The sequence below is a fragment of the Chlorocebus sabaeus genome, chromosome 20 (genome assembly GCF_047675955.1).
Source record: "Chlorocebus sabaeus isolate Y175 chromosome 20, mChlSab1.0.hap1, whole genome shotgun sequence".
Lineage (NCBI taxonomy): Eukaryota > Metazoa > Chordata > Mammalia > Primates > Cercopithecidae > Chlorocebus > Chlorocebus sabaeus.
In genome coordinates this window covers 130,221,275-130,242,599 of record NC_132923.1, presented here as the reverse complement: position 1 = coordinate 130,242,599, position 21,325 = coordinate 130,221,275, and the positions used below count along the sequence as shown (strand labels likewise).

Below are 21,325 nucleotides of genomic sequence, written 5' to 3'. Positions count from 1 at the left end.
TCTGAAATGAGAACCGCAGGCTTTCTCTTCTACTTAAAGTTTCACGTCATTTTGCCATAAGAATGCATCTGGTCTGAATTTCAGGGTGAGCATGGGCAGCACGGGCCCAAATCAGAAAACATTCAGGTACCCAGGCGGGCTGCCTGTTGCCCATAGAAGGACTGTTCACACAGCTATTCAGGGCAACAGCAGCATTCCTGGGCCCAGGAGCAGGGCCAATAGCTTCCTTGCACAGGCTTTGTGACAAGAAAGCCTGAGTAGCCAGGAAGTGGAATGTTTGTAGGGAAAGGAACTCCCGTTCCCTGGGTCAGCTTACCCATCTTGCATAAGTCCAATGATTAAGTCAATAATGTTTCCATAGTTGCGGACTGAGTACGGTTCTTCTGTATTCCCAATAACGGGTTATTTTTAAATACCATATTTCAGTCTTACTATATAGCCTTGAATAATGATGTATTTATTTAAATGGAAAGATGTTCAAGCTATAAAGTGAAAAATCAGATAACTCATTGTATCACCCAAATTGTTATATGTATTCATATGCCTAAAAAAATTTATGAAGTTAACATTTTCGGCCAGGCGCAGTGGCTCACGCCTGTAATCCCAGCACTTTGGGAGGCCGAGGTGGGTGGATCACCTGAGATGGGGAGTTCGGGACCAGCCTGGCCAATACGGTGAAACCCTGTCTCTACTAAAAATAAAACAAATTAGCTGGCTGTGGTGGCGCACGCCTGTAATCCCAGTTACTCGGAGGAAGAGGCTGGGGCAAGAGGATTTCTTGAGGCCAGGAGTTTGAGACCAGCCTGGGCAACATAGTGAGACCCCATATTTTGAGTCTCAACAAAAAGTTTTCAAATTAGCCAGGCGTGGTGGCATGCACCTGTCGTCTCAGCTACTTGGGAGGCTGAAGTGGGAAGATCACATAAGCCCAGGTAACAGTGAGCTGTCATTGTTTCACTGCTCCCACTCTGCCTGCCCCACCCTTGAAAAAAAGAAAGAGCTAAATAGCATGCCTGGGTTAGTAGGTTATTCAAAATTCCTAACACAGCTGAGAGGTCTAAATTGGTTCCTTTCTTTTCTCACCACATTCCTTTGTTGACTTAGCTATATATATACAAGGTTTCACATGCCTGGTAGGCCTGGGTTATCAATGAAATACTTCTTTTCTCAAGATATGAATTCTTAATTTTAGTTTGAACTTAACAGATAACGTACGTGTAATACAGAAAGAGAATGCAGGCAAGCAAAAACAAAATGAACATAACCACCTAGATGAAATGTTTTTTGTTTGTTTTTTGAGACGGAGTCTCAGTCTGTAGTGCAGTGGCATGATCTGAGCTCACTGCAACTTCTGCCTCCAGGTTCAAACACTTCAAGCTTGAACCCGGGGGGGAGGAGGTTGCAGTGAGCCGAGATCGCGCCACTGCACTCCAGCCTGGGCGACAGAGTGAGACTCCATCTCAAAAAAATAAATAAATAAAATAAAATAAAATTACAAAAATGGTCATTACCTAAGTAACTTAAGATAATGTGATTTACCTGAACATTCTGAGGCTAAAAATTAAAAAGTGATTTAATCTGTGATGTTATTTAACAAATAATGTTATTATTTTAAAAAAACAACTCAATTTTGGTATTTAAATTCTAATTTAAGGCAGACAGAGCAAGAGGTGACTAAAATCATGTTACCTTTTTTTTTTTTTTGAGACGGAGTTTTGCTCTTGTTGCCCAGGCTGGAGTACAGTGGTGCGATCTCGGCTCACCGCAACCTCCGCCTCCTGGGTTAAAGCAATTCTCCTGCCTCAGCCTTCCTGAGTGGCTGGGATTACAGGCATGCGCCACCACTCTCGGCTACTTTTGTATTTTTAGTAGAGCCGGGGTTTCTCCATGTTGGTCAGGCTGGTCTCAAACTCCTGACCTCAGATGATCCACCCGCCTCAGCCTCCCAGAGTGCTGGGATTACAGGCATGAGTCACCTTGCCCAGCCATGCTACCTTTGTTTTTGAGACAGGATCTCCCTCTGTTGCCCAGGCTGCAGTACAGTGGCGCAATCTCAGCTAACTGCAACCTCTGCCTCCCAGGCTCAGGTGATCCCACCTCAGCCTCCCAAGGAGCTGGGACTACAGGCGTAAGCCAACACACTTGGATAATTTTAAAAATTTTTTGTACAGATGGGGTTTCGCTGTGATACCCAGGCTAGTCTTAAACTCCTGGACTCAAGCAATCCTCCAGCCTTGGTGCTGAGCCAAAGTGCTGAGATTACAGGCATAAGCCACCACGCCAGACCCTAAGGTCATTTTAAAAGTGGCTGTTTACAGCCTGGCCAACATGGTGAAACTCCATCTCTACTAAAAATACAAAAATTAACTAAGCGTGGTGGCACACATCTATTATCCTAGCTACTTCTGAGGCTGAGGCAGGAGAATCACTTGAACCCAGGAGGCGGAAGTTGCAGTGAGCCAAGATTGTGGCACTTGAGCATGGAGGACAGAGCAAGACTCCGTCTCAAAAAAAAAAAAAAACAAAAGGGGGGGTTGTTATTCTTTTTTCTTCTTTAAGAATATTTAGGAACACACCCCTTAGCCCCGATAAAGTCCACAGCTATTGTGCCTTTTCTTGTATCATACATCCTGATTTTTTCAGATTCCAGGTTTTCTTTTTTTTTTGAGACGAAGTCTCGCTATGTCACCCAGGTTGGAGTGCAGTGGCGCGATCTCGGCTCACTGCAAGCTCCGCCTTCCGGGTTTACGCCATTCTCCTGCCTCAGCCTCCGAGTAGCTGGGACTACAGGCGCCTGCCACCACGCCCGGCTAGTTTTTTGTATTTTTAGTAGAGACGGGGTTTCACCATGTTAGCCAGGATGGTCTCGATCTCCTGACCTCGTGATCCACCCACCTCGGCCTCCCAAAGTGCTGGGATTACAGGCTTGAGCCACCCCGCCCGGCCCAGATTCCAGGTTTTCTAAGGTATAGTATATAATGCACTCACCATATATAACTTCTTTTTCTTTTCTTTTTTTTTTTTTTTTGAGACGAAGTCTCCCTCTGTCGCCCAGGTTGGAGTGCAGTGGCTCGACCTCGGCTCACTGCAGCCTCCAACTCCTGAGTTCAAGTGATTCTCCTGCCTCAGCCTCTGGAGTAGCTGGGATTACAGGCATGCACCATAAAACCTGGCTACTTTTTCTATTTTTTGTAGAGATGGGGTTTCACCATGCTGGCCAGGCTGGTCTTGAACTCCTGACCTCAGGTGATCTGCCTACCTCAGCCTCCGCTAAGATTACAGGCATAAGCCATTGTGCCCAACCTAAACATTTTTTCTTTAAGCAATGTTGCACTATTCTCTATTTATTAAATGTATTTACATACGTAAATGAGATAGTATAAGTAAAAACATTTAAACAGTGTTTGACATATAGTGTTATTATCTTTTTTTTTTTTTTTGAGACAGAGTCTTGCTCTATCCCTCAGGCTGGAGTGCAGTAGCATGATCTCAGCTCACTGCAACCTCCACCTCCCATGTTCAAGCCATTCTCCTGCCTTAGCCTCCTGAGTAGCTGGGATTACAGGCACCTGTCACCATGCCCAGCTGATTTTTGTATTTTTTGTAAAGACGTGGTTTTACCATGTTGGTCAGGATAGTCTCCAACTCCTGACCTCAAGTGATCCATCTGCCTTGGCCTCCCAGTGTTCTGGGATTACAGGCGTGAGCCACAGCACCCAGCCTTTAGCTATTAACTTATTTATTTATTTATTTATTTATTTATTTATTTATTGAGACAGAGTCTTGTTGCTCAGGCTGGAGTACAGTGGCGCCATCTCAGCTCACCACAACCTCTGCCTCCCAGGTTCAAGCGATTCTTCTGCTTCAGCCTCCTGAGTAGCTGGGACTACAGGTGCGTGCTACCATGCCCGGCTAATTTTTTTAGTAGAGACGGGATTTCACTGTGTTGGCAAGGCTGGTCTCTAACTCCTGACCTTGTGATCCGTCTGCCTCGGCCTCCCAAAGTGCTGGGATTACAGGTGTCAGCCACCGCACCCAGCCTAGCTATTACCTTTGTATTCTACCAGTATGAACTCAAGAAACTCATTTGATTCTTCTATGTGTAGGTCAGATTCACTATGTGAAACGCTGAAAATATATAGTCTAGAAATTACTAATGATTTCAAATGATTCACACACATTCATACAGTTTTCAAGTTACTAAAAGTTGAAAACAAGATTTTGTGGAATGTTCACTTTTTTCCCATCTCCTGGAAATGGAAGTGAGCAAGGTAGAAATCAGAGGGTAAAAAGAATTCCTAAGAATATACTGGGCTGTGCATGGTGGCTCATGCCCGTAATCCCAGCACTTTAGGAGGCCGAGGTGGGGAGATCGTTTGAGACCAGGAGTTCAAGATGAGCCTGGGCAATGTGGCAAAATTCCTTCTCTACAAAAAATACAAAAACAGCCAGCACTTTGGGAGGCCGAGGAGGGCAGATGATGGGGTCAGGAGATAGAGACCATCCTGGCTAACACAGTGAAACCCCGTCTCTACTAAAAATATAAAAAAATTAGCCGGCCGTGGTGGCGGGCGCCTGTGGTCCCCGCTACTCCGGAGGCTGAGGCACGAGAATGGCGTGAACCAGAAGGCGGAGCTTGCAGTGAGCCAAGATGGCGCCACTGCACTCCAGCCTAGGCGAAAGAGTGAGACTCCATCTCAAAAAAACAAAAACAAAACAAAAAAAACAAAAATAAGCTGGGTGTGCTGGTGCATGCCTGTAGTCCCGGCTACTAGGAAGGCTGAGGCAGGAGGATCACCTGAGCTCAGGAGGCCTAGGTTGCAGTGACTGTAGTGAGCCGCGTTCGATCCACTGCACTCCAGGCTTAAAAAAAAAAAAAATAGAGGCCGGGCGCAGTGGCTCAGGCCTGTAATCCCAGCACTTTGGGAGGCCAAGGCAGGCAGATGACCTGAGGTCAGGAGTTTGAGACTAGCTTGGCCAATATGGTGAAACTCTGTCTCTACTAAAAATACAAAAAATTAGGCCGGGTGCCGTGGCTCACACCTGTAATCCCAGCACTTTGGGAGGCCGAGATGGGTGGACCACAAGGTCAGAAGATGGAGACCATCCTGGCCAACATGGTGAAACCCTGTCTCTACTAAAATACAAAAAATTAGTTGGGCATGGTGGCGTGCGCCTATAGTCCCAGCTTCTCCAGAGGCTGAGACAGAGGAATTGATTGAACTGGGGAGGCAGAGGTTGCAGTAAACTGAGATCATGCTACTGCACTCCAGCCTGGCGACAGAGCGAGACTCCATCTCAAATAAATAAAAAATAATAAAAATTAAAAAAAAAAAATTTGCCAGGTGCGGTGGCACACGCCTGTAATCCCAGCTACTTGGGAGGCTGAGGCAAGAGAATTGCTGGAACCTGGGAAGCAGAGGTTTCAGTGAGCCCAGATCACACTGCACTCAAGCCTGGGTAACCGAGCAAGACTCTGTCTCAAAAAAACAAAAACAAAAACGATTAAGCTGAACAAAAGGCTGAAACATTTTAAAAGCAAACCTTTGGTTATGCTCACACCTGCACTCAAGCACAGAGCTAAAATGGGAGACAGAAAGCTTTCTTGTATGTTCCCTCAAGTGGATGTAGTGTAGCTGCTGAGATTTAGGAAGGTGAAGCTATATTTGGTAACTCAATTAAAATAACCACATTCTCAAGTTACTTACTGGGAAACCATGGTATTCTTAGTATTTTTAACTTGTTGCAACCTGTGCTAACGCTGGCTTTTTTCCTCCTCTCCTAAGTAACTATAATAATCAGAGAATTAGTATTCAGCAGTAGGTATAATTAGTTTGTTTTTTGTTTTTAGCAGAAAACGATCATAGACTCCAAGGATCTGGTTACTGTGGTGAATGTTCTTGAACTAATAAAGGAATTTCAGATTTGCCCCCTGCAGCCCAGGAGTAGTACAATACACCTATAAAAAAACGAGAGATACTGAACAAACTTAAGCCTGTCACACAGAGAAAATCAATGTTTTTTTTTTGAGACAGCCTCACTCTGTTGCCAGGCTGGAGTGCAGTGGCACGATCTCCGCTCACTGCAACTTCTGCCCCCTGGGTTCAAGCGATTCTCCTGCATCAGCCTCCCAAGTAGCTGGGACTACAGGCGCATGCCACCATGCCCAGATAATTTTTGTATTTTTAGTAGAGACAGGGTTTCACCGTGTTGGACAGGATGGTCTTGATCTCTTGGCCTCATGATTCGCCCGCCTCGGCCTCCCAAAGTGCTGGGATTAAAGGCGCGAGAAAATAAATTTTATTACTCCACAGCTACATATTGTGAGATTGTTTGGGTCAACTACAAGTGGTACAGTCCTTTTCCTGAATTTAGGGAAAGGATGGTAAACATTAGTATCTACATTTCCTCCAAAGGGCTGTACTTTTTTTTTTTTTTTTTTTTTTTGAGGGGGAGTGTTGCTCTGTCACCCCAGGCTGGAGTGCAGTGGTGCCATGCGGCTTACTGCAAGCTCCACCTCCCAGGTTCACGCCATTCTCCTGCCTCAGCCTCCCGAGTAGCTGGGACTACAGGAGCCCACCACCATGCCCAGCTAATTTTTTGTATTTTTAGCAGAGACCGGGTTTCACCATGTTGGCCAGATGGTCTTGATCTCTTGACCTAGTGATCTGCACGCCTCGGCCTCCCAAAGTGCTGGGATTACAGGCGTGAGCCACTGCGCCCGGCCCAAAGGGCTCTATTTCTAAGGGAAATGGAAAGACAAAAAAGGTTCTTTTTCATGAAGTTTTCTCTTTCACTGGAGTAGCAGGAAGGTACAGGTCATATCTATGTACTAAAAATTACTATTTACTAAAAACATATTCAATAAATATCCGGCGCGGTGGCTTATGCCTGTAATCCCAGCTCTTTGGGAGGCTGAGACAGGCAGATCACCTGAGGCCAAGAGTTCGAAACCAGCCTGGCCTACATGGTGAAACCCCGTCTCTACTAAAAATACAAAAGATTAGCCAGGTGTTGTGGCGCATGACTGTAATCCTAGCTACTCGGGAGGCTGAGGCAGGAGAATCGCTTGAACCCGGGAGATGGAGGTTGTGGTGAACCGAGATCACACTACTGCACTCCAGCAGGGGCAACAAGAGTGACACTGTCTCAAAAAAGAAAAAAAAGAAAGAAAAATAAACTCTCAAATTGGAAATGAAGGACTTACTCAGAATAATTGACTTGTTGACAAAACTGAGCTTAGAATTCAGGAGAAAATCCCAAACATGGATTGAGTCAGGGGACAGATTTTCAGACCCAAGTGATAACTTTTGCTCAGAACGGGTATTCACGCCAGGCAGGCAAGGTAGCTCAGGACTGTAAACTACAATTTGGGAGGCCTATGCAGGAGGATCCCTTGAGTCCAGGAGTTCCAGAACAGCCTGGGCAACATAGGGAGACCCCGACTTAAAAAAAAAAAAAAATTAGGCGGGACATGGCAGCTTACACCTGTAATCCCAGCACTTTGGGGGAGGCCAAGGCAGGCGACCATTCTTTTTTTTTTTTGAGATGGAGTTTCACTCTTGTTACCCAGGCTGGAGTGCAATGGCGCAATCTCAGCTCACTGCAACCTCCACCTCCCTGACCCATGTTGGTCAGGCTGGTCTTAAACTCCCGACCTCAGGTGATCTGCCTGCCTCGGCCTCCCAAAGTGCTAGGATTACAGGCATAAGCCACTGCGCCTGGCCCGATAATTTCTTAGTCTGTGTATGTGTGTGGGGAAGAATTTAATGTTTATTATGTGAAACATTTACCATAGGGGATAATAATGAGGTGTGAAAAAAAAAATTCCCTCTTCTTTCATTTGGGTTTCACCTCTAATAATTATTCCTGGCCAGGCGCGGTGGCTCACGCCTGTAATCCCAGCACTTTGGGAGGCTGAGGCGTGCAGATCACGAGGTCAAGAGATCAAGACCATCTGGCCGACATGGTGAAACCTCGTCTTTACTAAAAATACAAAAATTAGCTGGGTGTGGTGGCGGGTGCCAGTAGTCCAGGCTACTCTGGAGGCTAAGGCAGCAGAATCGCTTGAACCCAGGAGGTGGCGATTGCAGTGAGCCGAGATCACACCACTGTACTCTAGCCTGGCGACAGAGAGAGATTCCGTCTCAAAAAAAAAAAAAATTCATTCTTTTTGGTATTTACATTTTTAAACTACCAACAGGATCATCACCTTCTTAGCAGTGCTTCTTATTCTGGCAAAACAAGTTGCTCCTTGTGATATGACCTTGGCCAATACTGGTTAACCTTGGGACCTCTGCTTTGGTCACAGTAACCAGGTAACATTCCAAATCTGACTAAATCATCTGAATGTGCAATTGTATAAGAAGTTGTTAATCAAGTCTCGATGGGCCAAGTCCCGTTTTAATCATAGTAATTCTATGTTTTATCTTGTAAGGTACCTCAATTTATCACCTCTGGGAAGCCCTCCAGTGGGCTATAATATTGCAGAAATAAAACAGCAACAACAGTAAGCTACCATTTATTTAGCCAGGCACTACGCTAAAAATTTAACAGCTTAGGAAACTGAGGCTCAGAGAAGTATTTCTAAGATTAAACCATCTCCTATTAAATATCTTCATCAGAATGATCATAACTCTAGAAATAGCAACAGCCAGCTGATGTAGCATTAGGCGCCTGTCATATATCTTACTAGTATCTCCAAGAGTTCGTTTTCTAATTTGAATTTTAAATTTTGTGTTACTCCCCTTTAACTTCTTCGAAGCTACCAAACGGGTTACTGAATCATCTGCGTTTTTTACTTACCTTTTCCCCCCACTTTCGTATGGTTATTAAAAATGTTCCCGTCAGGCCGCCTTTTGGTCATCGCATAGGGGCAGTCCCCTCCGTGTCCGGCCAGCCCTCCACACGTACAGCTGTCAGATACTCTGCGGTCCAGCTTTTATACACTGCCCATCCCAGTTAAACACCAGTGAACAAGTACCAGTCGATGCCAGTACTAAACACCGCGTCTCCGCCTCGCCCTGCGGGCCGGTCTCCTCCGAGGAGGATATTCAGGAGAGTGGGAAAACGGCCCGTCCCAAGGTTAAGCGAAGGCGGCAACAGAAAGCGAACTGAACGCACACCTCTTTAGAACACTGACAACGCTGGCCCGGTGTTTTCAATGAACGAACCCGGCCACCTCGAGTGAATCCCGCAGATGCCTAAAGAAGACCCCGGTCCAGTCCCGGCCCCGCGGACCCGGAGCAGGGAGCCGCGCGAAGCCCGCAGCCGCGAAAACAACTTCGCAGAGCCAGGCCTGGCGCGGGGGCCCGGGCGACGACTCCGCCCTCAGCGGGGAGCCGGGAGCTGGGCCCGGCCGGGCCGCGACGTCAGCGTCCCCGCCCCCGCCGCCCCTACTCCCGGCCGGGCCTCGGGGACCCCAGCCCCACAAAGGGGCGCGAACCCCAAGCAAGAGATGAGGAAGGGGAAGTGCCAGCCGCCGCCGCCCTTCGCAGCCCGAGCCGGCAGCCCCGCCCCCACCGCCGCAGCGACCCCCGCCCCCGCCGAGACCGAGGCGCTACCGCTCACACTGCCCCTCCCCCCGCGGCCGAGCCGGCGCGGGCCCCCGCACCACCCCGGCTCCCGCGGCCTCGAGTCCAGAAGACCCGCCTCCACACACCGGGCCGCCGCCGCGGAGCCTCATGGGGGTTGGAGTCCTCAAGGCTTCCTTTGTGCGCAGTATTGGCGGGCCGTGGACTACCACTCCCACAAGGCACCGCGCCCGCCCCCCCGCGCCACGCCCCTTCCCCGCTGGCTTCCAGTCGTCACCCAGACTACATTTCCCGACAGGCCTCACGGCTCTCCCGCCCTCCCTCCCGAGACACGAGCCGAACTGGGCGTCAGGTCGGGGAGCCGGTCGGGTTCCCGCTCGCCGCCGCCGCCCCCCGCAGCCACTCTCCCGCCTCTACCGCCGCGGGAGCTGCATCGTCCACTCCGCTCGGCGGTGGAACCGCCAGTCCGGGGTCACAGCCTGAGAAGCGACGCGCTGAGCCCCCCATCACCTCCAGCCCGGGCGACCCCTCCCGGGTCCGCCCTCGCCCTGCGCAGCCGCCCGAGCCCCCAGCCCCGGGCGGCCCCGCTCCCGCATCCCAGCTCCTGCACTCTCGCAGCCGCCGCCCCCCGCCCGGAACATGGACTCTGACTCTTGCGCCGCCGCCTTCCACTCGGAGGTGAGTGAAGCTGTGTGCCCAAATCGCCCCCGACCACCCCCTCCGCGATTTTGCTCTCCTCAGGCAGCCGGACCCCCGGTCGCCCGGAGCGCCGCCCTCCCCTTCCCCCGCTTTCCCCTCGTCGGCTCCCCCTGGAGCCCAACCCCCGCCCCCTGCTCGGGCCCGCGCTCGGTTCTCCCCACCGGGCCTCGCCTCCGCGTCCCCTCCGCGGACCTCCGCGTCCTCCCCGCGCCCTTTCCCCAGGGCCGTTGCGCCTATTTCTCTCCCCGTGGCCGCCCCTCTCCGGCCTCGCGTCGCCCCGGGACCTGTCGGCGCCCCCAGCCCCTCCCCACCGGCCTGCTTACTCTTTCCCCGCCCCCGGGGACGCGGTCCGAGCCGCCGCCCGCCCGTGGCTCCGGTTGCTCTAGAGGAGTTTTAGGCCCCCCTCGGACGGGGGTCGGCTCCCGCGGCCCCCGGCTGCTCCCCCGATCCCCCGGGCCCGGTGGCCCGCGCCCCGCCCCCTGACTCCGCGCGCGGCCCAATCGGCCCCCGCCCCCTACGGCCCCCGGGGGCCGAGTCCTTCGGGGGCCCCACCCGCTCTGAGGACCCGAGTCCTGCCCCCACCCACCGTCCCCCGGCGCGCTGGCCTCCCCCTTCGGGCCCCCGCCCCCCGCCCGCGGGCTCTGCTGGCTCCGCCCCGACTCACTCCCCCTCCTTCCGGGGATCAGCCCTCGGGGCTCCCGGCCGCCCCCCCGCGCGGTCCCCTCCCCCCAGCCGAGGCGCGTTGGGGTCGCGAGTGCGGGTCCGACGACTGCGGGCGGGTGGGGGAGGGGAGGCGGCGCAGGAGCCCGCCGGTCTCGTTGCCGCCCCCGGGAGTTCGCAGGGCCTCCCCAGGCCTGGGACCCCTGAATCCTGCCGGGCGCCCCCTCCCACATACCCGCGGGATGGGCCCCGCACCTTCCGGGGCCGAGTGTCGTGGGGGGCGGCTGCCGCGGGAGGGCGGGTGGGGGCCGCTCCGCCATCTGCTTTCGGAGGAGGCGGCCGGGCGGGCGGCGTGGGCCGGGTGGGGGCGGCGTGGAGCCCCCCATTCCCCGCGCCGGTGCCTCCCGCGCGTCCCCGTCCCGAGGCCGCCGCCGCCCTCCACTTGGCATTCGGGTTCTTGACCCACTTCTGTTGGTTCCCCGCCGAAAGAAAAGTTCTTCGCGGGAGTTGGAGGCCGGGGTGGCGGCCCGCGGTTCCCGTGGCTCGGCAGGCTCGCCAGTGCGGGGAGTGCGGTCACCGCGGGCCTTCGCCTCCGCTCCGTGGACGGCCCTGGGGTCCAAGGGGTGGGAGAGGAGCAGGTTTGCTTGAACCAGGTTGAGAAAACAATTTTCTAAGGCGACTGACTTTCTGAAAGGAAACCCGCGGGCTGCACGCCTGTTCCTCGCGGCTGTACGGGCGGCCCGAGACCCCTGCCCCCCATTTCCCCTCCGGCTTTTCCCCAGCAGACCGGCGGCCGGGTAACAGCACCTCGGAAAGAATGGGGGTGGGTCGGACAAGGCACTGAAAGGAACCTCAGGGAACGTGCTGGGCGAATAAACAGCAATACAGCACACTTGTTTTGCTTAGGAGCAAATAAGAGCTCCATCCCTCCGTGCTTCTCTCTCAGGAGAAAATCTCTTCTTGTGATGGGTGTTTCTAGATTGAATGGGGCTGGGACCCGCAAGCAAAAACCTCCACTATTCCATTTAAATGTAGGACTAAGCTTCGCAGTAAGGTTCCTGGTTTATTGTGAGTTGAGACATTTGGGTGCCTGGCATCCCGACTGCTGGGAGAGCGGAGGGGACCCTCTGAGCACGAGAGAGGGGTTCTCAGGTGGTGCTAGCTTGGCAGGGTCAGCCAGGAATCAGCTCCAGGGTCCAGGTCTCCGAGAACTCTGGAGAATGAGTGGTTGATTAATTAATTTATTTTTTTTGAGGCGGAATCTTGCTCTGTCTCCCAGGCTGGAGTGCAGTGGCGTGATCTTGGCTCACCGCAACCTCCGCCTCCGGGTTCACGCGATTCTCCTGCCTCAGCCTCCTGAGTAGCTGGGACTACAGGCTCACGCCACCAACCCCAGCTAATTTTTGTATTTTGGGTAGAGACGGGGTTTCGCCATGCTGGTTTCGAACTCCTGACCTCGTGATCTGCCCGCCTCGGCCTCCCAAAGTGCTGGGATTACAGACGTGAGCCACTGCAACCGGCGAGTGGTTGATTTTTGAATCGCTTAACATCAGTTACAGCTGCTGCAGCAGTTCATACTCAGAATGTAAAATCTGTAGCAAAAAAGTAGTTATTAGAGCTTCTCCTGATAAACCTGTGGAGACTAATAGATAACGTCAGAGAATGCCACATGAGCTCTAAGAAATAGTCCTTTGTACACATTTTTATCTCCCAGCTGATTTCCCCGCATTCTTGGCATAAAGTCTTAATACTCCTCTTTCTACTTTCTGAAAATGGTGTTATTTCTTGACCTGAACTTACCTTATCTTGTTTGTGGACCGTGTAAATCTAACGGTATTTTTTGAGTGGTTGACTACAAAAGTTTTAGCTTACTTTTGTTTCTGTGATTCTGCCTAGTAGCCTCTCCTTCAAACACATTCCCTCTTCTCTCCCCTTAATAGGAATACTCCCCCAGTTGCAAGAGGCGCAGGACCGTGGAAGACTTCAACAAATTCTGCACCTTTGTTTTGGCCTATGCTGGCTACATCCCTTATCCCAAGGAGGTAATCTTCTGAGTTTCTGAGACCTTTCTGGATGGGTGGTCAAACCCCAGTGTCTCCGCCGCAAGCTTGTGGGCTTCTGACTGGTCAGTGGGTCAGTAGATTTGGAAGGGGGCTGCTTGTGGTGACCTCAGTCACTAGTCTGGCAGAAATCTGTTTCTTGAGAGTTTGAATTAGCTAGGGAAATGGTTCTAAAACTCTGGTAGAAAATGCAGGCTTGTCTAGAAAATGGTTTAGTAAACTTACCTTTTTTTTTTTTGGAATGGAATCTTGACTCTGTCGCCCAGGCTGGAGTGCAGTGGCATAAACTCCACCCTCGGGTTCAAGGGATTCTCCTGCCTCAGCCTCCTCAGTAGCTGGGATGACCGGTGTGCGCCACCACGCTCAGCTAATTTTTTTTTGTATTTTAGTAGAGACAGGGTTTCACCTTGTTGGCCAGACTGGTCTCGAACTCCTGACCTCAGGTGATCTGCCTGCCTCGGCCTCCCAGAGTGCTGGGATTACAGGTATGAGCTACCACCCAGCCAGTTTAGTAAACTTTGAAAGTTTATTTACAAATAAAGTATGTGGTATCTGCTTGCTCTTTTTGTTTGTTTGTTTGAAATGGAGTCTAGCTGTGCCGCCCAGCCTGGAGTGCCATGGTGCAATTGTGACTCACTGCAACCTCCGCCTCCTGGGTTCAAGCGATTCTCCTGTCTCAGCCTCACAAGTAGCTGGGTGCGCCATCACGCCCAGCTAGTTTTTGTATTTGTACTAGAGACGGGGTTTAACTGTGTTGTCCAGGCTGGTCTCGAACTCCTGACCTCATGATGCCCACCTCGGCCTCCCCAAAGTGCTGGGATTACAAGCGTGAGCCACTGTACCTGGCTGTCTGCTTGCTCTTAATAAGGGTCTGTAGTTATTGACTGTTGACCATGGCTGGACACTATTCTTGGCCTTTGTAATGCTATGAGGTAGGTGCTCTTTTTTTTTTATCTCCAGTTTGTAAGATGAGGAAAGAGAGGGAAGACTTTGCCTTAGGTCACCTACTAATTAGTGGTGGAGCTTGGGGTTCAACCAGATGGCTGGACTCAGTGCATGTGCTGTCTCTCTCTCTCAGCTCCCTGGCTGCCCGAAATGCGCATTATTGTGTTCAGGAACTCACGGCTACAACTTGATGTAGATGAAGGAGGTTTTTTTTTTTTTTGCTTGCTGAGAAAAGGGCAGGACTGAAGGAGAGCTGCTGTGGTGCTCAAACTTCAGGCCTCTTTCATACTCTGTTATTAAGCTCAAAATTGAAGAATCCAGCTTTTTTTTTTTTTTTTTTTTTTTTTTTAAGACAGGTCTTGCTCTGTTGCCCAGGCTCGAGTGCAGTGGCATGATCTTGGCCCACTGCAACCTCTTTCTGCTGCACTGAAGTGATCCTCCCACCTCAGCCTTCCAAGTAGCTGGGAGTACAGGCCTACTACCACACCCACCTAATTTTTGTATTTTTAGTAGATACAGGGTTTCGCCATGTTGACCAGGTTGGTCTCAAACTCCTGGCCTCAAGTGACCCACCTGCCTTGGTTTCCCAAAGTGCTGGGATTACAGGCGTGAGCCACTGTGTTTGGCCATAATTTTATTTTTTTTGTAGAGACAAGGTCTCACTGTGTTGCTGAGGCTGGACTCGAGGTAGTGATCCTCCTGCCTTGGCCTCCCAGAGTGTTGGATTTACAGGCACGAGCCACTGTGCCCAGCTGCATTCAGTACATTTCTAGCAGGCAAACTGCCAACATAGGTGGCTAATGCCTACTTTCTTTTTTTCTTTTTTTGTTTTTTTTTGAGACGGAGTCTTGCTCTGTGGCTCAGGCTGGCGTGCAGTGGTGCGATCTCAGCTCACTGCAACCTCTGTCTGCTTCCTGGGTTCAAGCAATTCTCCCTGCCTCAGCCTCCCAAGTAGGTGGGATTATAGGCGTCCGCCATCATGCCCAGCTAATTTTTTTTGTATTTTTAGTAGAGAGGGGGTTTCACCATGTTGGCCAGGCTGGTCTTGAACTCCTGATCTCAGGTGATCCACCCGCCTCAGTCCAAAGTGCTGGGATTACAGGCGTGGGCCACCACACCCAGCCTAATGCCTTTTTTCTAACAAGGAGAATGTTGCTACTGTTTGTAGATGATATACTTGTGATCTGAAGGAACCACAGAGTTTACTTCACTGCTTTGGGGCAGTAATTACCTACTTGGATTTTGCAATATTTTGGAATGTCTAGTTTTTTAAGAGTGTCAGGAAATTCTCAAAACTAATTTAAATTTACTTAATATATCTCTTAGGAGGGCAAATGGAAGGAGAGGTTTTACAATCCGGGAAAGATGAGCAGATAGGAGTGGGTGTCCACAGCACTCCTTCCCACAGACACCTGTTGCACATTGATTAATTTCCTATCTCTAAGATGGGGCTGAGGGTTCGGCAGGGAGTTTCTCTCCTTGTGGCATCACATTAAACTCATGGTACTGTGGTTTTTGTTTTTTTGGGGTTTTTTTTGACACGGAATCTCACTCCATTACCCAGGCTGGAGTGCAGTGGCACAATCTTGGCTCACTGTAGCATTTGCCTCCTGGGTTCAAGTGATTCTCCTGCCTCAGCCTCCCAAGTAGCTGGGACTACAGGTGCCCACCACCACACCCAGCTAATTTTTCTATTTTCTTTCTTTTTTTTTTTTTTTTTGAGACGGAATCTTGCTCTGTGCCCCAGGCTGGAGTGCAGTGGCGCGATCTAGGCTCACTGCAAGCTCCGCCTCCCGGGTTTACGCCATTCTCCTGCCTCAGCCTCCCGGGTAGCTGGGACTACAGGCGCCTGCCACCACGCCCGGCTAATTTTCTTGTATTTTTAGTAGAGACGGGGTTTCACTGTGTTAGCCAGGATGGTCTCGATCTCCTGACCTCGTGATCCGCCCGCCTCGGCCTCCCAAAGTGCTGGGATTACAGGCGTGAGCCACAGCGCCCGGCCCAATTTTTGTATTTTCAGTAGAGATGGGCTTTCACTATGTTGGCCAGGTTGGTCTTGACTCCTGGTCTCAGGTGATCTGCCTGCCTTGGCCTCCCAAAGTGCTGGGATTACAGGCTTGAGCCACCGCGCCCGGCCAGAACTCGTGGTACTGTTGCTTCAAGTGTGATGCTGATGGGTAGAGAAGCGCAAAGTTGTGCAGATGTTTCTGGAGGTCTGACCTGGCTGGGTAGCTGGGGATGCTCTGGTCTGGATCTTGTCACCAGTAACTGGAATCTACCACTTTTATCTTTTTAGGAACTCCCTTTAAGGAGCAGCCCCAGCCCTGCCAACAGCACTGCTGGTACCATTGACAGCGATGGCTGGGATGCGGGTTTCTCAGACATCGCGTCCTCAGTGCCCTTGCCAGTCTCTGACCGCTGCTTTAGCCACCTGCAGCCCACTCTCTTGCAGCGAGCCAAGCCCAGTAACTTCCTGCTGGACAGAAAGAAAACGGACAAGCTGAAGAAGAAGAAGAAGAGGAAGCGCAGAGACAGCGATGCGCCCGGGAAGGAGGGGTACAGGGGTGGCTTGCTGAAGCTGGAAGCCACTGACCCCTACGTGGAGACCCCTACGAGTCCCACCTTGCAGGATATCCCCCAGGCTCCCGGCGACCCCTGCTCGGGCTGGGACTCCGATACTCCCTCCAGTGGATCTTGTGCCACTGTGTCACCTGATCAGGTCAAAGAAATAAAAACTGAAGGCAAACGGACTATCGTCCGGCAGGGAAAGCAGGTGGTGTTCCGAGACGAGGACAGCACTGGCAATGATGAGGACATCATGGTGGACTCAGGTGAGTGGTCCCTGAAGAATGATGACTCTTGCTGGCTGGTGGTTAGAGGAGAGGTTATTTTATTAAGTGGTCATCTCTCTGGGGCAGAGGGTCTGGTTCCTTCTGTAGAGTGTGACAGCCTCAGTGTCCAAGGAGGAGAAGAGCTGCAGGAATGTGGATATCGATGAGATGTTTAGGAGGGGGTTGATTGCCGCTAGAGACAGCTGAGATTCCAAGACCGCAGAACATAAAAAGGGTATAGTTCTAAGCAAACATCCAAATAAGCATCCAGGCTGGGCACAGTGGCTCCACCAGTAATGCCAGCACTTTGGGAGGCCAAGGCAGGTGGATTGCTTGAGCTCAGGAGTTGGAGACCAGCCTGGGCAGCATGGCAAAGCCCTGTCACTGCAAAAATACAAAAAAAGGCTGGGCACGGTGGCTCACGCCTGTAATCCCAGCACTTTGGGAGGCCGAGGCGGGCAGATCACGAGGTCAGGAGTGCGAGAGCAGCCTGACCAACATGGTGAAACCCCAACTCTACTAAAAATAAAAAAAAAATAAAAAAAATTAGCCGGCTGTGGTGGTGTGCGCCTGTAATCCCAGCTACTCAGGAGGTTGAGGCAGGACAATCACTTGAACCCGGGAGGTGGAGGTTGCAGTGAGCCAAGATCGCGCCATTGCACTCCAGTCTGGGTAACAGCAAAACTCCGTCTCGAGAGAAAAAAAGAAAAACAATAGTTAGCCTAGTGTGGTGGTGTGTGCCTGTAGTCCCAGCTACTTGGGAGGCTGAGGTGGGAGGATGGCTTGAGTGCAGGAGTTTGAGGCTGCAATGAGGTGTGATTGCACCACTGCACTCCAGCCAGGGTGACAGAGTGAGACCCTGTCTCAGGAAAAAAAAAAAAAAAAGTAAGCATCTCCTGGGTAATACCTGGTTCCCACACATTTTGCAGCCCCTTGTGCATTTTTTTTTTTTTTTTGAGACAGAATCTCCCTCTGTCGCCCAGTCTGGAGTGCAGTGGCCGGATCTCAGCTCACTGCAAGCTCTGCCTTCCGGGTTCACACTGTTCTCCTGCCTCAGCCTCCTGAGTAGCTGGGACTACAGGCACCCACCACCTCACCCGGCTAGTTTTTTGTATTTTTTAGTAGAGACGGGGTTTCACCGTGTTAGCCAGGATGGTCTCGATCTCCAGACCTCGTGATCCGCCCGTCTCGGCCTCCCAAAGCCCTTTCAGAGAGAAGTGTCAGCTTCGAGTGGCAATTTGAAGTGTTCTAGTCAGTTGAGTAGTGGGTTTCATAGAAACCCAGCTGATGGCGAGGAACGACGGGAATTTGTCTTCCCTGGTTAAGAGTATCTTTCCTTCCAGATGATGATTCCTGGGACCTCGTGACCTGCTTCTGCATGAAGCCATTTGCCGGCCGCCCCATGATCGAGTGTAATGAGTGCCACACCTGGATTCACCTGTCCTGTGCGAAAATCCGGAAATCCAATGTTCCGGAAGTGTTTGTCTGCCAAAAGTGCCGGGACTCCAAGTTTGACATCCGCCGTTCCAACCGCTCGCGGACGGGCTCCCGGAAGCTGTTCCTGGACTGACTGCTGACTGGCGAGGAGGCTGCGAGCGTGGAATCGGAAGCGACGGTGTGCTTTTTTGCCCTTCTCTTAGTTGAGCACAGAACTCTCAGCTCTGGTGCGGGCAGATCCCTGCCATTTAGGTGCCTAAGCAAAAGGACAGGCTGTCCGAGGTAGAAACTGTACATAGCCGGTGACCGAATGCAACCTTTGCCGGCCAGCGATGCTGCCAGAGCTGCGTTTCCTGCAGTGGAGGTGGACTGGACACCCACGTGCAGCGGGTTTGGCTCGTTTGAAAATGAGGGTCCATGGTAGCTGTGCGTTTTGCTATCTTCGCTAAGAGATTGCCGCTGATTGGGCTCAGTGCCAGCTGTTACTCTGCTTCCACTGTGTTGGGGAGAGGTGTTCGGTTTCCCCGGCCTGTTAATGAACAGCCATACGTGTAAGCTTTTTCTTGCGTGTTAAGTCTTTTACCAAAAGTGTCTGTACAGCAACCATCCAAGTTGCCCCTACTTAGTGGCTTGCCCTCTGCCTGCCTCAGCTGCTGCCTGGTAGGCTGGGGGAGGCACTGGCGGGAGACCTCGGGCTCCCCTCAAAGGGCGCTGGGGTGGCGGGTCAGCTCGTGGTTCTTAGGTTTCCTTCTGTTTGTTAAAAGGGACAATGTGGCCACTTCTCTGTGGAAAGGGAGTTGGTTGGGGGGTTGAGGTGGCCCGTGTTCATAACTCAGTTTCCTGTTTTGCACGATGTAAAAACCCTGTCTTTTTGCACGATGCAGCCAAAAGTATTGGCTGATTTCTTGCTGAGCACCCTCTTAGTTGGTGTGTGAGGTCTTGGTGGGGCCCAGGCCAGCTGTTTGCGAGTGTGGGAACTCGTAGGTTCTGTCTTTCTCTCTTCCTTTCACCTCATTCTGGTAGCAGCATAAAGGTTAGGCAATCACTGGGACCCGCATGGTGTTCCTCTAAATAATAGGGTAAAGGAGAGTTGGGAGGGAGGCCTCTCCGCTGGGTGGTTCTTGCGTGCCCTTTAGACAGGCTGGCCTGCCGGTTCCACGGGGCAAGGTTAGGACTTGAGTCCTTTTTTTCTGTTTGGAGTTGGTGAGTGAGTGAGAGGGTAACATGGGCCTTCAGGATGACCCCTTGGAACTGTGCCAAGTTCCTTAGATCTCAGCTGGGATCCTGGACCCAGGAGGCCCCTGTGAGGGTCAGCTCTGGAGAAACCTGGGAGTTGATGCCGGAGGCTGTGAGAAAACTCTGCTCGAGGGCAGGGTACCCCCGGAACACTGGTGGTTCTGGGGCTAGAAGGGAGAGGGGCTCCGGCTTTCTCTGAAAAGAATACTGCTCTTCAGCAGTTCAAGTACTTGTTCTCAAAACATTTTCTAATTGATTGGTAGGTTTTCATAAAGCATTGTTTCTTTAAGGCATGGAAAGGGAAGAATACTCAAGCGAGTCATGTTTGTTTTCAGCGGGATGGGCCCGCGTTCTCCCTGCTGGGGGCTTCCCCTTCATGTGGCACCTTTGTGCCAGGCCACCAGGCAGACTCTTCCCACCTTCCCCCACTGAAGCACCAAGGGGCTTGAACCGTAATTTGGCTAATCAGAGGCATTTTTTTGTCCTAGTATCTTTCACACTTGTCCAACCGTCTTATTTTTTTTAAGTTCTGTTGCTTGTATTAACATGAAACTAGAGAGAAATAGTTTCTGAAGCCAGTTTATTGTGAAGATCTCCAAGGGGGAGGTTCTATAGAGAAAAATAGTAAGCTGGTTTAGAAACTACCGTCTCTCCAGACACTTGTCTGGTTCTGACCAGGGCAAACAGCCAGGATGCATTGGAGAGGAGTTTGCCAAAGATCTGCCCTGAGATAATGCCTGTCCAGTGTCTTCACCACATGAATAACCAAAGCTCCAAAGTGGTTTTCTTCTTTTTTTAAAAAAAATTCCACAAGCTTTTAAAGGTGCATTTAAGAATCCATGTGACTTCAGAGTGGAACTGCCGGCCCTGGCAACTGTCATGTGTGCTAGAAGATTCGACGCCTCTGGAATGCATGTGGTACTCATCTTCATTTTGTTTCCTTGATTGCATTTTTGTTCTTTTAGCAGATCTGTCCCTGTGGGTGGTGTCTAAGAAGTCAGACACCTTGGTTTTTGTGTTAGATTGAGCTGGGCAGCTGCAATCAGCTTCTTTATATGCAAATTAGGCATGACCCATCTGGGGCTCCTGGTTGGTGGCTAATGAAGTGAGGGGAGGGAAGGATGTCACCCCAAAAGTAGGCCCTCCCATCAGCTTTGGCCAGGCCAGACACTTCACATCGTTTACATGGTTCTGTGTAATTTTAAAGTTTATGTGTATAAAGCGAAGCTGTTTCTGTGAAACTGTATATTTTGTAAATAAATATATTGCTACTTTGAGGTTCATGATTCAAGGTTCAGGCAATCGTGTTGTGTGCTGAAGGACAGTTGTGTTACTTCTCTGCTCACTACCTCCCCAAACCATGATTACATCAAGTCTCTGGGAAGGCAGCTTCTCAGTGTGCACTTAGCAGGATGGAAAATGTCCACGGAGTTAATGTACCTTGCTGGTGAATTCCTCAGAAACAAACCACAGGATGAGTAGATGTGAATGGTTTTTGCAGTTTCTTCATCAGATTGTGGATTAGCTCAAGCCCCAGTGAGTGGTTAGCCTACTTTTGATTGATTGATTTTTTTTTTTGAGACAGAGTTTTGCTCTTGTCACCCAGGCTGTGAAGTGCAGTGATGCGATCTTGGCTCATTGCAACTTCCGCCTCCCGGGTTCAAGCGATTCTCCTGCCTCAGCCTTCTGAGTAGCTGGAATTACAGGCATGTGCCACCATGCCCGGCTAATTTTTGTATTTTTAGTAGAGATGGGGTTTCACCATGTCGGCCAGCCTGGCCTTGAACTCCTGATCTCAGGTGATCGCCTGCCTCAGCCTCCCAAAGTGCTGGGATTACAGGCGTGAGTCACTGCGCCTGACCAATTTTTTTTTCTTCTTCTCACAAGATGATGCCTTCCCTATAGCCTGCTTTGAGAAAGCTGC

The 21,325-nt window shown here is 51.0% G+C and overlaps 1 protein-coding gene across 1 annotated transcript; it reads left to right on the top strand.

Moving 5' to 3' along the window:
* Window positions 1–9,859: 9,859 nt before the first annotated feature.
* Window positions 9,860–20,687, top strand: PHF13 (PHD finger protein 13). The gene is made up of 4 exons (XM_007980734.3): window positions 9,860–10,211; window positions 12,833–12,934; window positions 16,194–16,728; window positions 18,072–20,687. Exons 1-4 carry the CDS (start codon window positions 10,173–10,175, stop codon window positions 18,296–18,298), a joined length of 903 nt encoding a protein of 300 aa, XP_007978925.1. The 5' UTR covers window positions 9,860–10,172; the 3' UTR covers window positions 18,299–20,687.
* Window positions 20,688–21,325: the final 638 nt, after the last annotated feature.